The following is a 13153-nucleotide window of genomic DNA, read 5'->3' on the forward strand; positions in this document are numbered from 1 at the left end:
TCCATATTTTTCTGCACAGGTGCTTCTGGATGGGGTCGACGTGTCAACGTTGAATGTTCAATGGTTGCGTTCGCACATTGGCGTGGTCGGCCAGGAGCCGGTGCTCTTTGATACGACGATACGGGAGAATATCCGCTACGGAAATGACAGCATTACCGAGGAGGAGATGATCAAAGCCGCGAAGGAAGCGAACGCCCACGACTTCATCAGCAAACTGCCGGAGGTGAGCGTCGTAGCCCTTTTCCCGTATTCCAATCGCGCCCTTTGCACGCCCGGAATTATAGTTTCCTTTTAGTCGCGCGAGAGTTCGATTGATTCAGCCAGTTTCAACGAGAAGTTACAGAATCGGCAGACACGTCGGGGGTGTCATCCGATTGAAAACTCGACCAAGATATTGTCCACTTAAGTTTGAGTCTTCCTTCACGAGCGGCACGTTTATCTCGATTATGTTACATTTGTCACTCAACTTTTCTTACTTAAATAAAAGTACAATTGCCAAGATAGATTGCTATTATTTGCAAATTCCTTCCTTATTTGGAATTTTGATAATTTGCAGAACAAATGACTGTCACCGTGAGAGATATACGTCATATGCAATTTTATTATTCGATGAAACTGTTTGTTCGAATATGCGTAAGTTTCGAGATTTGCCGGGCACAATTAAATGTAACGAGATAAAACGATAAATAACGGCCGATGAAATGATTTTCCAGTTATGAGAATAATTTCCTGACCGGATACCGCGCTCGCGTTTCAATGTGTTAACAATAGTCTCAGGTGTGCTTGGCAGTCCGCGTGGTACGCGCGCAAACAGGCGATAAAACACGAGCGTGTTGAACCGTGCACGGGGCAAATAACATTATCCGAGATTACGCCTATGTCAACGATTAGGCGTTTATTAGCGGATTATCGGTGGGTGAATTCGATACTCGCAATTCCATTGGATCGCTGCCGCGTTTGCATTTGGAGCTTACATCCACGTATCACACACGTATTACGATTTAACCATGTACCTTCCGCATACGGTTGCAAAAATGAGACTAGCGTAGGATGAGTAAATTTATTATTGTTGTAATTGATCGGCGAGTCACGTGCTGTCGCGATAATATCTATTATGTACGGATTATTTTTATTGAATTGCATCGAATGTAAATTTGGTCTCTAAAATTTGTTGTTTTTTTTTTTTTCGTTGTTAGAACACATAGGCTACACAGACTCGAAACGATAGTGCGGAAAATGCCGTTATCAACGAATGCGTGTCGCAGCTTGCGAATTTATTAAATGCGTTCCATATGCATCACAGGTGTGACACGCTGTTTCGCCCTTGATTAAATAACCGTTATTTCAAACCGCAAATCGCTCGAAAATTGTCCTCGGGCAATTGACGGCCCGACACCACGGGTATTGCCCTAAATCCGCGAACGACATAATTCTCTTGTAAGTTTAAATAAAAATAGCATACTAAAAAAATTGTCAGACTGAAAATAAAGAGAAAAACGTTTCGTTGAAAAATTATAAACATATCACATTCTCGTCATGCAAGAAAATGTCGCATGCGTTTTGCATAATTATTTGTAAACATTTCTAATTAAAATTTAAGAGGGACAAAAGCATTAATAATAATATCAATTTGAATTTAGGGATACGATAGTCCAGTGGGTGAAAGAGGCTCTCAATTATCGGGCGGACAAAAGCAAAGAATCGCTATCGCGCGTGCGTTAGTGAGAAATCCAGCGATCCTTTTACTGGACGAGGCAACATCCGCTTTGGATGTTCACAGCGAGGCGACCGTGCAAAAAGCTCTCGACGCTGCTGCAAAGGGAAGAACGACGATTATAGTCAGCCACAGACTTTCCACGATCACGAATGTCGATAGGATCGTATTTATTAAGGACGGGATTATCGTCGAGCAAGGTACTCACGAAGAATTAATCGCCCTGAAAAAACATTACTACGGATTGCATTCTACCCATCTGAACGATCAAGCTAAAGGTATTCATATAACACTGTGTATACCAATATTATTATTAAACATTTTCGCACATTTTTGTTGTATTAATTATCTGACATTATTTGACATTAGATAAAGCTACGAAAGCTGCCGCCAAAGTTACAGTAACAAGCCCAAAGATGAAGATAAAGCCGCAGCTGAAGAAGCAGTTTTCAACCATATCCCTGCATTCTCATAGATTATCCGTCGCGAGATCTGAATCCTCGGAAGAGGAACTTGGAGAACACGAGAAACCTTATGACGCACCCCTAACGAGGATATTTGCGCTTAACAAACCGGAATGGTTATATAATTTATTCGGTAATGTTCAGCTAATGAGAACAATTAGCAGTAGCTTTTGTTGATAGTTAAGGGTCAGTCATTTGAAAGAAAATATATTATAAAAAGCAAAAAATATTTACAATGATAGAAAAGAAAGAAAAAAATAATTTTAATATTTTCTTCTCTTCTTAAAATCTTCTGTCTCCGATGTAGCAATTAAAAATTCATTATTCGTAACCGTATCCTTCATAAAGTAAATCATATTTTGTACGATTCCTCTCTCAGGATGTCTTGGGTCAGCAACGCTGGGCGCATCCTTTCCGGCCTTTGCCGTGCTATTCGGCGAAGTATATTATGTACTAGGTCTTGAAGATCCCGACGAGATCACCAGCAGGATCATCAATTTCTCGCTATTATTCATCCTTGTCGGTGTATTGACGTGTATCTGTACATTCCTGCAGATGTATATGTTTGGCTTGGCCGGCGTGCGTATGACGACGCGAATAAGGAAAATGGCGTTCACCGCGATGCTTAAGCAAGACATGGGCTGGTACGACGAGGATGCGAACAGCGTAGGCGCACTTTGCGCGAGGTTGTCTTCAGACGCCGGCGCCGTTCAGGGCGCGACCGGAACTCGCATTGGCGTCATGTTACAGTCCTTCTCGACCCTTGTCATCGGAATCGGACTGTCCATGTTTTACACGTGGAAGATGACGCTAGTCTCGGTGGTGTCGATCCCCCTGGTGGTTGGCGCGGTATTCTTAGAAGCGAGACTCATGAGCGGCCAGGCTATGCAAGAGAAAAAGAAGATGGAAGCGGCCACACGAATCGCTATAGAAGCGATAAGCAATATCCGCACGGTTGCCAGCCTCAACAAGGAGGAGGTCTTCTTCAATAGATATTGCGTAGAACTGGACTATGTCGCCAAAGCAACTAGGATTAGAAGTAGATTGAGGGGTGTCGTGTTCTCCTGCGGGCAGACCGCACCCTTCTTCGGATACGCCATTAGCCTTTATTACGGGGGTTATTTGGTGGCTAGAGAGGGACTGAGCTATGAGAAGGTCATCAAGGTATCGGAAGCGTTGATCTTCGGCTCGTGGATGCTCGGCCAGGCGCTTGCCTGGGCCCCTAATTTTAACATGGCTAAAATTTCAGCCGGCAGGATCTTTCGACTGTTTGATAGAATGCCGGAAATCACCTCGCCACCGGGATCGGAAGGGAAAGATCTTGATTGGGTAAGTTCCTCTCGATATTCGACGAGTGTAAACTCATTATACGTAAATCGCAAGTAAACAGCATATATTTCAGAAATCGCGCTTTCATTTTATTGTCCGTATGTATATTTAACGCTGACTGTTAAACAAATAATATTTGCGAGATTCAAATACAAATTCAAATTGCGGTTGGCTTTAAAATGGCTGTTAAAATGTTTCATATCAAATATAGCTATACAAAATATAAAACGTCCAGTTAATTCTTGCTGAAGAAAAATAGAAAATTTGTTAAAAAATATAAATTGTGATAAAGCAGAGATTTAGTTTAGAAAATTAATTTTAACTTTTAATTAGTTTCTTACAAATGTTAAGAGAAACTTGCGCGACATTGAACATGGTATTTAAATTCGCTGCAGAATCGTAAAATTGTAAAATTATTAGTCTTGGAGATTTACTTTAGTGCACGAGCCGATCAATTATATGAGATTCAAGATATATTCCTTTCATCCGATAATTTCTCTCTTAAGTAATTAAATAAATTCATAAGTTTTACCAAACAATTAAAATACATTCAAATTAAAAACGAAGAAACTTGAATAGCTTATATATGAAAAAAATGCATTTTCTATGAATATATCAAAAAGTACTAAGAAATAAACGTCTTCAGTCTGTTTTACAAATATGACATTTACGTCAATTTTATTGCACATTAAAATCCTCGTGTCATATGTAATTATTAATAGCATTTTCAACGGAACTTGAAAATTTATTATATAAAATTCATACACTCAAACAAAGTTACATAAGTAGGACGTAAACAGTTTTAATAATCTGTGAAGCGTAAATTAATTGAATGATTCTCGCAACACCTTGTTGTGAACATTGCTGATTGCCGGATACAAGTTTAAGCTTCAAATCGCGGTTTTCGTTGGCAGTGCAACATGTTTACGCGCACGGTAGCCGAAATGCTTGTGCAAATAATGTAACATCAATTAGAAATTTACGCCTGTTTAATAACACAGCCTCAAGCAACGTCTCATTAATTAACGTTCAAAATATGAAACTCTGATTGATTCCGTCAACCCGACATCGTATCCGAAAATATTTGAATAAAATGTAAATTAAATAAAATACTGATTACAAATATCCCCAAATAATGAGTCACTTAATCGAGCAATTGTATCAATTTTTCTCAATTATTTAAAAAAAATAATTAAAAAACACTTTTTACTTTTCCTCTATCTTTCATGTATAAAATTTAGAAACATTAAAGAAATAAACAAGTAAAAATACGAAATTAAACGCGAGAAATCTTCTCTTTAATTAACGAATCGCTTTATGTTTTTGCTTTGCAGAAGGCGGACGGTTTCATCCAATTCTCGAAAGTTGACTTTCACTATCCGACGCGACCAGAGATATCGGTGCTCAAAGAACTGAATTTAATTGTAAAGTCGGGACAGATGGTGGCTCTCGTGGGTCAGAGTGGTTGCGGAAAGTCCACTTGTATTCAGTTGTTACAACGACTTTACGATCCGCTCGCCGGTTCCGTGACGCTGGACCGGCGTAATATCGCATCGATCTCGCTGACCACACTCAGATCGCAACTAGGCGTCGTGGGACAGGAACCGGTGCTCTTTGATAGAACGATAGCCGAGAATATTGCCTACGGTGACAATAGTCGACAGGCGACTATGGATGAGATAATTCAAGCCGCCAAAATGTCTAACATCCACAGTTTTGTCACTTCACTTCCGTTGGTTAGTCAAATTTCACCTTTTCTAATTATCGTTACATAAGTAAAAGAATTAATTAAAAAAATAAAAATAATTTTAAAAATATGAAATCTTGAATTTTTATGACCCTTTAATGTATTGAATTTAATATTTATGTAATGATTTTGTACATGTAATATATGTATATAACAAAATATTGTACAGATATTAAATTTAATACATACATTAAGATTGTATAAAAGAGATTTTAAGAGATTTTATATTGAATATGAATGTAAATTAAAATTATAATCAGCCAAGTTTTACAAAAATTACGATTAATTGAAAAATTTTGAAAATGAATAATAGATGATACAATAATATATATGTATATATATTATGTAATTATTTCATATGACTTAATTATATTCTTTTTTGTTTGTTTAGGGTTATGACACGAGATTGGGAACAAAGGGTACCCAACTTAGTGGCGGACAGAAACAAAGAATAGCGATCGCACGTGCGCTACTGAGAAATCCTCGAATTTTGCTATTAGATGAAGCAACTTCAGCTCTAGATACCCAAAGTGAACAGGTAAGAACAGCCAATCTTCTTCTGAGGAAAATGATTCGTGAATAATTTTGCGGACCATTTTTTCTTTTCTTCCCTTCTCGATATCAAATATTAAGTATTTGCCTTAAATAATGATTGCCTCAATATAAGAAAGAGAAACAACGGAAGCGCTCATTTTTCAAAGATATGTATCTGTAGATTGTTGCGTAAATATTTGCAGAAAGTTATTTATATTAATCGTATAAAAAAAAAGATTTAAGATTTGCGATGCAGAACGATTTTCGTCCGAAATCAAACATATCCGGATTTTGCCTCTTGTAACGCGTACGCTCCCTATCAATATTAATGGAATATATATTATAATCCTTGAAATTATATTTAGGCTCGCTAGTGGAGACGACAAGAGTTTAGATTCGATTGAAAATCTTCTGAAAAAAACATATAGAAAACGTTATCGTTCTCGCGAGGGTGCCGATCGGTGACGGGCAATCAATTTAACGGCCGTCGAAAGCAAAGGCGATACCCACGAGCACTATCCGCAGATTTTTCTCGCGAATTCTGCTGGCCAAAATCGCGTATACACTTCATAATGGCCGTTACCATTGTAGTCGTTAAGAAAGTCTGTTTCATTCTTACCAAGCGAGTTTACGTCTGCTTTAATTGGCGAAAGCAAGGGAAGACATGCTTGCACGCGCGAGTAAACTTGTTCTTTTATTGCGGTTGCTCCTGAGTTCTGTCGAGCCACGAGTCAGCAACGAGTTCTTAGGTCTGTTTGTTTTAGCTGCACTTTTCCTTAATCTATATGAAGCGAATATATATTCGCACTTTGGACGAAAAAGAGAAAAAAAGAACTGCGATGGAAATTACAAATATGTATAATAGAACAGTTTTTTTTTTTCATGCAAAGCGTAAAGTCTGAGAATTTTCGTAAGTTGCTTCACACTATAAATATTAATCCTAAGATTCGAAGAAAAATATTAAATTTAGCAACAAGATAAAAATGTGAAAATAATAAATAAATTGTTTAATTAATTTCCATATTTTGTCCCTAATCGAAATAAATTGCTTCGTATTTTTGACGAAACAGAATAAACTATTGAAATAAACGTGCATCATGTAAATATCTCGAAACTATGTTGCAAACGGAACTATTTCCGATAAGCAATAATGGGCGCGATAGTCGGTAGCGTTGGATAATAAATATCTGAGTATTTACGATATCGGGTACGCTTGACTATCGACTATGCGAACCACGAACGATTTCTCAGTGATCTAAACTAAACTATCGCACGGCGCAATGAATATTAATGATAATCGATGGCTTTTGATAAAAAGTATCGGAGAAAAAGCGAATCGATGAAATAATGCCTGAGGTAGCGTATGATTACAACTCGATGATAACCGAGCAATTACATTTTTTATTTCGTGATTCCGTAAAAAGAAAAAAAAAAAAAACAATCCGTCGAACAGATTTCAGCAACGTGCCGAATATATTTCTTTTCTTTTTTTTCATATTTCCTCTCGTCTCTGAATCCATCAAAGTTACCGGCTGTAACAACATTGACGGTATATTATCGAACAATCGGAAATTCCTACTTTTGCGAGCAAGAGGTTGTGCTCTTCCTGTCGGAAAATGGTTCGTCGCGGCAAAATAATTTCGCGACAACAATGTTTCGCACTAGACTCTCCCTCAAAACATAATACACGTGCGTGCCATCCCTCATGTACTCCCCTTCTTGACAGAAATTTCTCCGGAAGTCTGTCATGCACATTTCCCGGTAAAAATCTTTCTTGTATTTTATATATAAATATATATGTATATATGTTTGTATGTATATAAATAATTCCTCTTATCTATTCTGCGTATAAAAAAAAATATTAGGATATTATCAAAAAGTACTATGGGATACTTAATATTTTATGACATAATATATTGGTATTTTTTTAAAACTTTTGTCTTTTTATAAATATAAAAGAAAAATGTTTACCAGAAGATGTGCATGACAGACTCACGGAGAGATTTCTGCCGGATAGGAGGAGCGGGGTGCATGACAGACTCCAGAAGTTTTTGCCGGAGGGGACATGCATGACAGACTCTTTGGAGAGGTTTCTGTCGAGAGGGGGGGGGGGGTGGATGCATGACAGATATATATGTATATATTTTTTTTCTTTCGTGTGATACTGATTTTTGAAACGAAAGCAGAAAATGCTTACGTTCGATTTATTTCTGTGATTTCACCCCAGTTTTCGCATTAACTCGACCGCTTTGCGTTAATTGTTTCACGTTTATGAAATTAATTTTGGAAAATATACCGAGAGAAATAATGTATATCACTCGGAAGCACAAGAGACACACGCGCAATGTTGCATTATTAATGTTAATTGTTTTTGACTCTCACTACCGCGCGGCACTCGTACAACATTCCGCTTTATGTAACGAATCGACATCATACATATGCAATATATGCTACAGTATATTTTATGTTTAAGTTAAAATTTGTATGATGCTGAAAAATAAACGGCATAAGCAGTTGATAATATTTTCTCATCAAATTAGATGTAGAAAAAAATCGTATAGGAGGGTTTTAATTAATCTTGAAACTCATATCTCTTGAAAAATTCCTGTCCAATTCATGCGTAAAAGTTTCTATTAAAACAAAAGATTTTAAGTAGCAGTTATTCAAAGAATTTTATGCGAGCGAAGACTATACTTGGCAATATTCCTCGCGCACATAATACCGTAAGGCCTATAAAAACTCGATGATTAAGATGTATAAGACGAAAAGCGGTAATAACCAACTTAACGACCGTCGTTTACGTTTTCATTTCCTCCGTTGTCGTCGCGCGCTTACGACGTGTCCCCAAGAAACATGCTATCGCATTTATCTGACATTTTCCGTGCGCAGGTCGTGCAGGCGGCCCTGGATAAAGCCATGCAGGGCAGAACGTGCATCACCATTGCCCATCGTCTGGCTACCATAAGAAACGCCGACGTGATCTGCGTGCTGGACCGGGGCATCGTGGCCGAGATGGGCACCCACGATGATCTGATGTTGGCCGGTGGCCTCTATACTCACTTGCACGCTCTTCAGGAAACTTCCGCAGAGTAGGATTACAGCTTTTTCCTTCCATTGCGTGCGATTCGATGGTGTTTCATTCAGAAATCAAAGGTAATTCAATCGAGCACGCAGAATAAAAATGAAAGAAAGCAGTGAAACCGCAGAGCCGAATTCGAATGGTCCCTGGACTATCGTCGGAAGAATCGTCACGAAACATATACGAGAAGTATCACTAGATGATAGCTATGTAGATGTTCGAAAGGACGGACGCATCTCAGCAGAGAAGAAACGGATTTATTCTCGCCGATCCGTTCTGCGGCGAAATTATGCAAATCGAGTATCGATTTATTTTCAGCGAAGAAAACTTTACTTTAAACCGAAATTCGGTATTTAACTTTTGTTCCATTTTTTGAATCAGGTCTCGCCTAAATCAATTTCTTTAACTGATAATACGGAGGATTTGAATAATCTTATTGAATCGTCACGATAGTTTCTTCCATTGATTCATTTATATACAAACAAAAGCACAAATAAATTACGGTAATAATATTGAAATAATATTGATTTTTTCACGACTGTGAAATTTGTATTTACAAATTTGATGAAATATTTCATGTGATTTGTATCCCGAACAATTCTCCGTAATATCGATTTCTTCTCTTTCTCTCTTCATTTTTATATTTATCCTTATTCGTACCGCTTCCCCCCTTAATTTTGTACAAAACGTTTGCGACTGAGTAGACTAAAGTACTTCTTTATCGAGGTATACGTATTGTTTCTCCTGACTGTCGCGTTACTTCATTAGACATCGTATTTTGCGCATCTAAGTAACGATACATCTTTTAGACGGCAAAACGAGGCATTATCCATAATGGCAGGCGACGTAATCAACTTTACCATTTCTGCGCTCCCGTCGTCATTCGTATGCGTCGACTTTTCTCCGTAGCACTTTCTCAGGTGATAATATTTCTCGCGCGCGTGAAACATTTACATACATATACACATTACGCACACTACACAAAGCCCTTCACGTCATATTTCGCGATGAGTATACTGGAAAATTTGATTATATTTCTCCCGAATAAAAAAAAAAAAGAAAAAAAAAGATTTAATCGGATGAACAAAGAGTCCTTTCGATATTGTTAATTTCTTAAAGAATTCAATAATTTATTAGTACAATTTGCTACGATAGCCTAAGCTGCATTATTGAACGAAAGTCGATACAACGCAGTCTCAATAGATACAATTAGCGTAATTAATGTTATCCCTTGTATCCCACTAAGATTAGATGCATGACGCGACATCGAATCGATTGGTTTGCGGAACGTAATTCGTGTAACAAGACGTACAAATGGCGACAGGTTCTCAAAGCCAATAGAATGAGATGGTGTAAAAGTATTTCTCGGTCCTCGTAATTTTGACACTGCTATGGCGGTGCTCTAACGACACAATATGAAAAATATATAAATATTTCTTTCGGAATAGTAATACTCACTCTACGCGCGCGACCGTCTTGTAGAAGAAAAAAAAAACGTTTCTTCATTTCTTCTCTTTTATCTGAAAAATTTAAATGTTCATCTCTGTTGCCTCGTGGAGAGAGAAAGAGAAATTTCTTTTTCATTCAGATACAACATCTAACGAATTTATCCGTGAGGCAGAATTTTTAACATGAGGATGTAATAAATAGTCGTCGGCTTCTTTTCTCCATTGTCTTAATCATTAGATGTTAATTTAGCACCGTTATTATTCGACGGAGAAAGCATAACAAAGACCATGAAGCAGCAACAATAAAAATGATAAAAGATACATATTTGGCACATTTGTTTATGTCCAAGGAGAAAATACTCTCCTTCGCCGAGCAAATATACGTATCCGCGAGCATGTGCTGAATTCGATCGAAGAAAATTATGTAAAGTAATGCTCATGTATGAATAAACCGAAATTTATTACCGCAATAACGGTTATGTGTACGGCACGAAATAAATAAAATGGAATAGGAAATCGTATATTTACGAGAAAAGACGATTCGGAGTCTAATAAGAATCTGGCTTCCTTTGTACGAAACGACTTCCCGCTGTGCGAAACGAAAATCGATAATCGCGAAACAATCAGCGATTCTTACAGTGGAGCGGCAATTGACTTCTCCAACACACTCTCACGTACTCTCATAAATTACACGTCGCGACTGAGTCATCTCTCGCGATTATATTCTACCAATATACATACTTAGTGCCTTTTCTCCTTTAGGCCTAAAGATAATGAGATTCGCCAGCACGTGGAGGCTTATCGGATTTAGCGATGATATATACGTTCGACGGCAGAGGGAATGCGTGTAAAAAGGTCGATTTTTCAGAATTTGTGCTCTCTTGGCTTAGGGGAGCTACGCCGTGTCTAAGACATCGTCGCAATTCATTTACCGAGAGATAACACTACGCAAACAGATCGTGGTTGAATATAAAACAGCGACCGTTATTAATTGAGGTATATCCGAGATACATAAATCATTGAAATGAATAACTGATAACTGTTAATTGCAAGGATCGAATAAAATAATTAGAGTAATCTTTCAAAAGAATTTTTGCAGAAAAACCTGTTTCAATTTCAAATGAATTTAATTATTCTTTTATAATATTTATAAAAAAATTGTACGAATAAAATAATTAGATTAATATCTTTCAAAAGAATTTTTAGAAAAATCTGTATCAATTTAAAGCAAATTTAACAGTTTTTTTTTCTAATATCTATAAAAAAATAAAAAATTGATTATTTTACATATTTTTATTTAAATAATATAAATGTAAAATATAAATTAATTATTTAAAATTATTAATTATATACTTTATTAAAATATAATTAACAGTTCTCGTTCACCAAAAAAATGATTAAAATCAGAAGAAATATCTCGTAATTCTTTCAAGATTCTTGATCAATACTTAATTGCGCCCGTCACTTACAAAGAACAAAAATCTTAATGTCTAAGATCTTATAAAGATCTAATTAAAACAGAAAAAAAGATGAACTGTCGTTTGCATCTAGGAAAAAAATTTGAAAATTAGCGTAATTTATATAAGTGATCAGATCTGCATGTCAAACTGCGTGCACTTACAATGATACTAGATGTGGAGGACAAAATATTAGGTGCAGTTTTTGTAAAGAGAAAAATATGATTGTAATATAACAATAAAGAATGGTATAACGAAAGAAAAAAATGCAATCTATAATTACGTTAGTTCCTTTCTTCTTTTTACTGATATTTGTTCTTTCTCCAATATTTTGTTTTTGCAATATCGTTCGTGAAAGAGTATTAATTAATCAGATAGAAATGACGTTTGTAAAGAATATTATGGACATGGTTCATCCTTCATAATTCCACGATGAACTTGAAATCAACGTTATCCCAGAGAAAATTTGATGGAAAATATCTAATTACGAGAATATTTCTAAAATTTTATAAAGTTAAAGAGCTTCCCTTCTCTGATAAATAATAATTCTTTATGACAAGATAAATTATCGGATAAATCGATCTTAAGTAGCGTTCTATGCTTCGAGAGGTAATCATAATTTTTTCTATCGCAGTATATATACTTGACGCAAAAAATATATTACGTGACAAGGAAGAAATATCTTTATCTCGTCGTCTACCGCTTCCGTCTTGTCGTAAGAATACTTATATTATTAGATTTATTATTAGATTTATGTTTAACACATATTTATTTATATCACTGTTAGCATCAATATGAGAAAAGGGAGAGAAATATGAATGGAACAAGTTACCAATTAACGAGAGCACTTATTCTCATCATACTACGCTTCAAACATCAGTGATAATTTCGAGGTAAGACTTGTCGGGAATTCAATTATCGCATTATATTTTCCCCTGGGGGATCGAAGCACGACATTTTTTATTTCACCGGCACTCTCTCTGAAATATTCGCCTGTCATAAAAAATCTTGAGCGCAAATGAAAAAAGAAGACCAATATATCTTATCATTGCTGTCAAACTATTATTGTGAAAAAAGAAAGCTATGGGAGATTTTTAGGGATTCGAAAAGAATAAGTAGACAAAAGTAGCTGGCAAAGGGGATGCATGAAGTGAATACTAAGTTTGACGGACCATAATGACTCGGGGGGGGGGGGGGAGGAGGGGAGCAAATATGGAAGAAAAAGAAAAGAGGAGAGAATATTTCAAAGCTGAATTTGCAAAGTTACGAGACTCTGCGGTGACTGCAATAGACGATAGAGTTTTTAGAGAGCAAACTTCAAATGATGTTGCAAATGCTATGAGAAAATAAATTGTAACAATGGCGTTCGTGATCACACGTT

The 13153-nt window shown here is 36.5% G+C and overlaps 1 protein-coding gene across 11 annotated transcripts in view; it reads left to right on the forward strand.

Moving 5' to 3' along the window:
* Mdr49 (Multi drug resistance 49) overlaps window positions 1-12039 on the forward strand; it is a 54295-nt gene extending 42256 nt beyond the window's left edge. For all 11 annotated transcript variants that reach the window (XM_072900292.1, XM_072900289.1, XM_072900288.1 and 8 more), the window contains 7 exons: window positions 20-223; window positions 1641-1992; window positions 2084-2311; window positions 2558-3507; window positions 4842-5243; window positions 5646-5792; window positions 8678-12039. In XM_072900292.1, coding sequence (XP_072756393.1) covers window positions 20-223; window positions 1641-1992; window positions 2084-2311; window positions 2558-3507; window positions 4842-5243; window positions 5646-5792; window positions 8678-8881 — 2487 coding nt within the window. In that variant the 3' untranslated portion in view covers window positions 8882-12039. The remainder of the gene's footprint in view (window positions 1-19; window positions 224-1640; window positions 1993-2083; window positions 2312-2557; window positions 3508-4841; window positions 5244-5645; window positions 5793-8677) is intronic.
* Window positions 12040-13153: the final 1114 nt, after the last annotated feature.

Source organism: Anoplolepis gracilipes, chromosome 10 (genome assembly GCF_047496725.1).
Source record: "Anoplolepis gracilipes chromosome 10, ASM4749672v1, whole genome shotgun sequence".
Classification (NCBI taxonomy): Eukaryota; Metazoa; Arthropoda; class Insecta; order Hymenoptera; family Formicidae; genus Anoplolepis; species Anoplolepis gracilipes.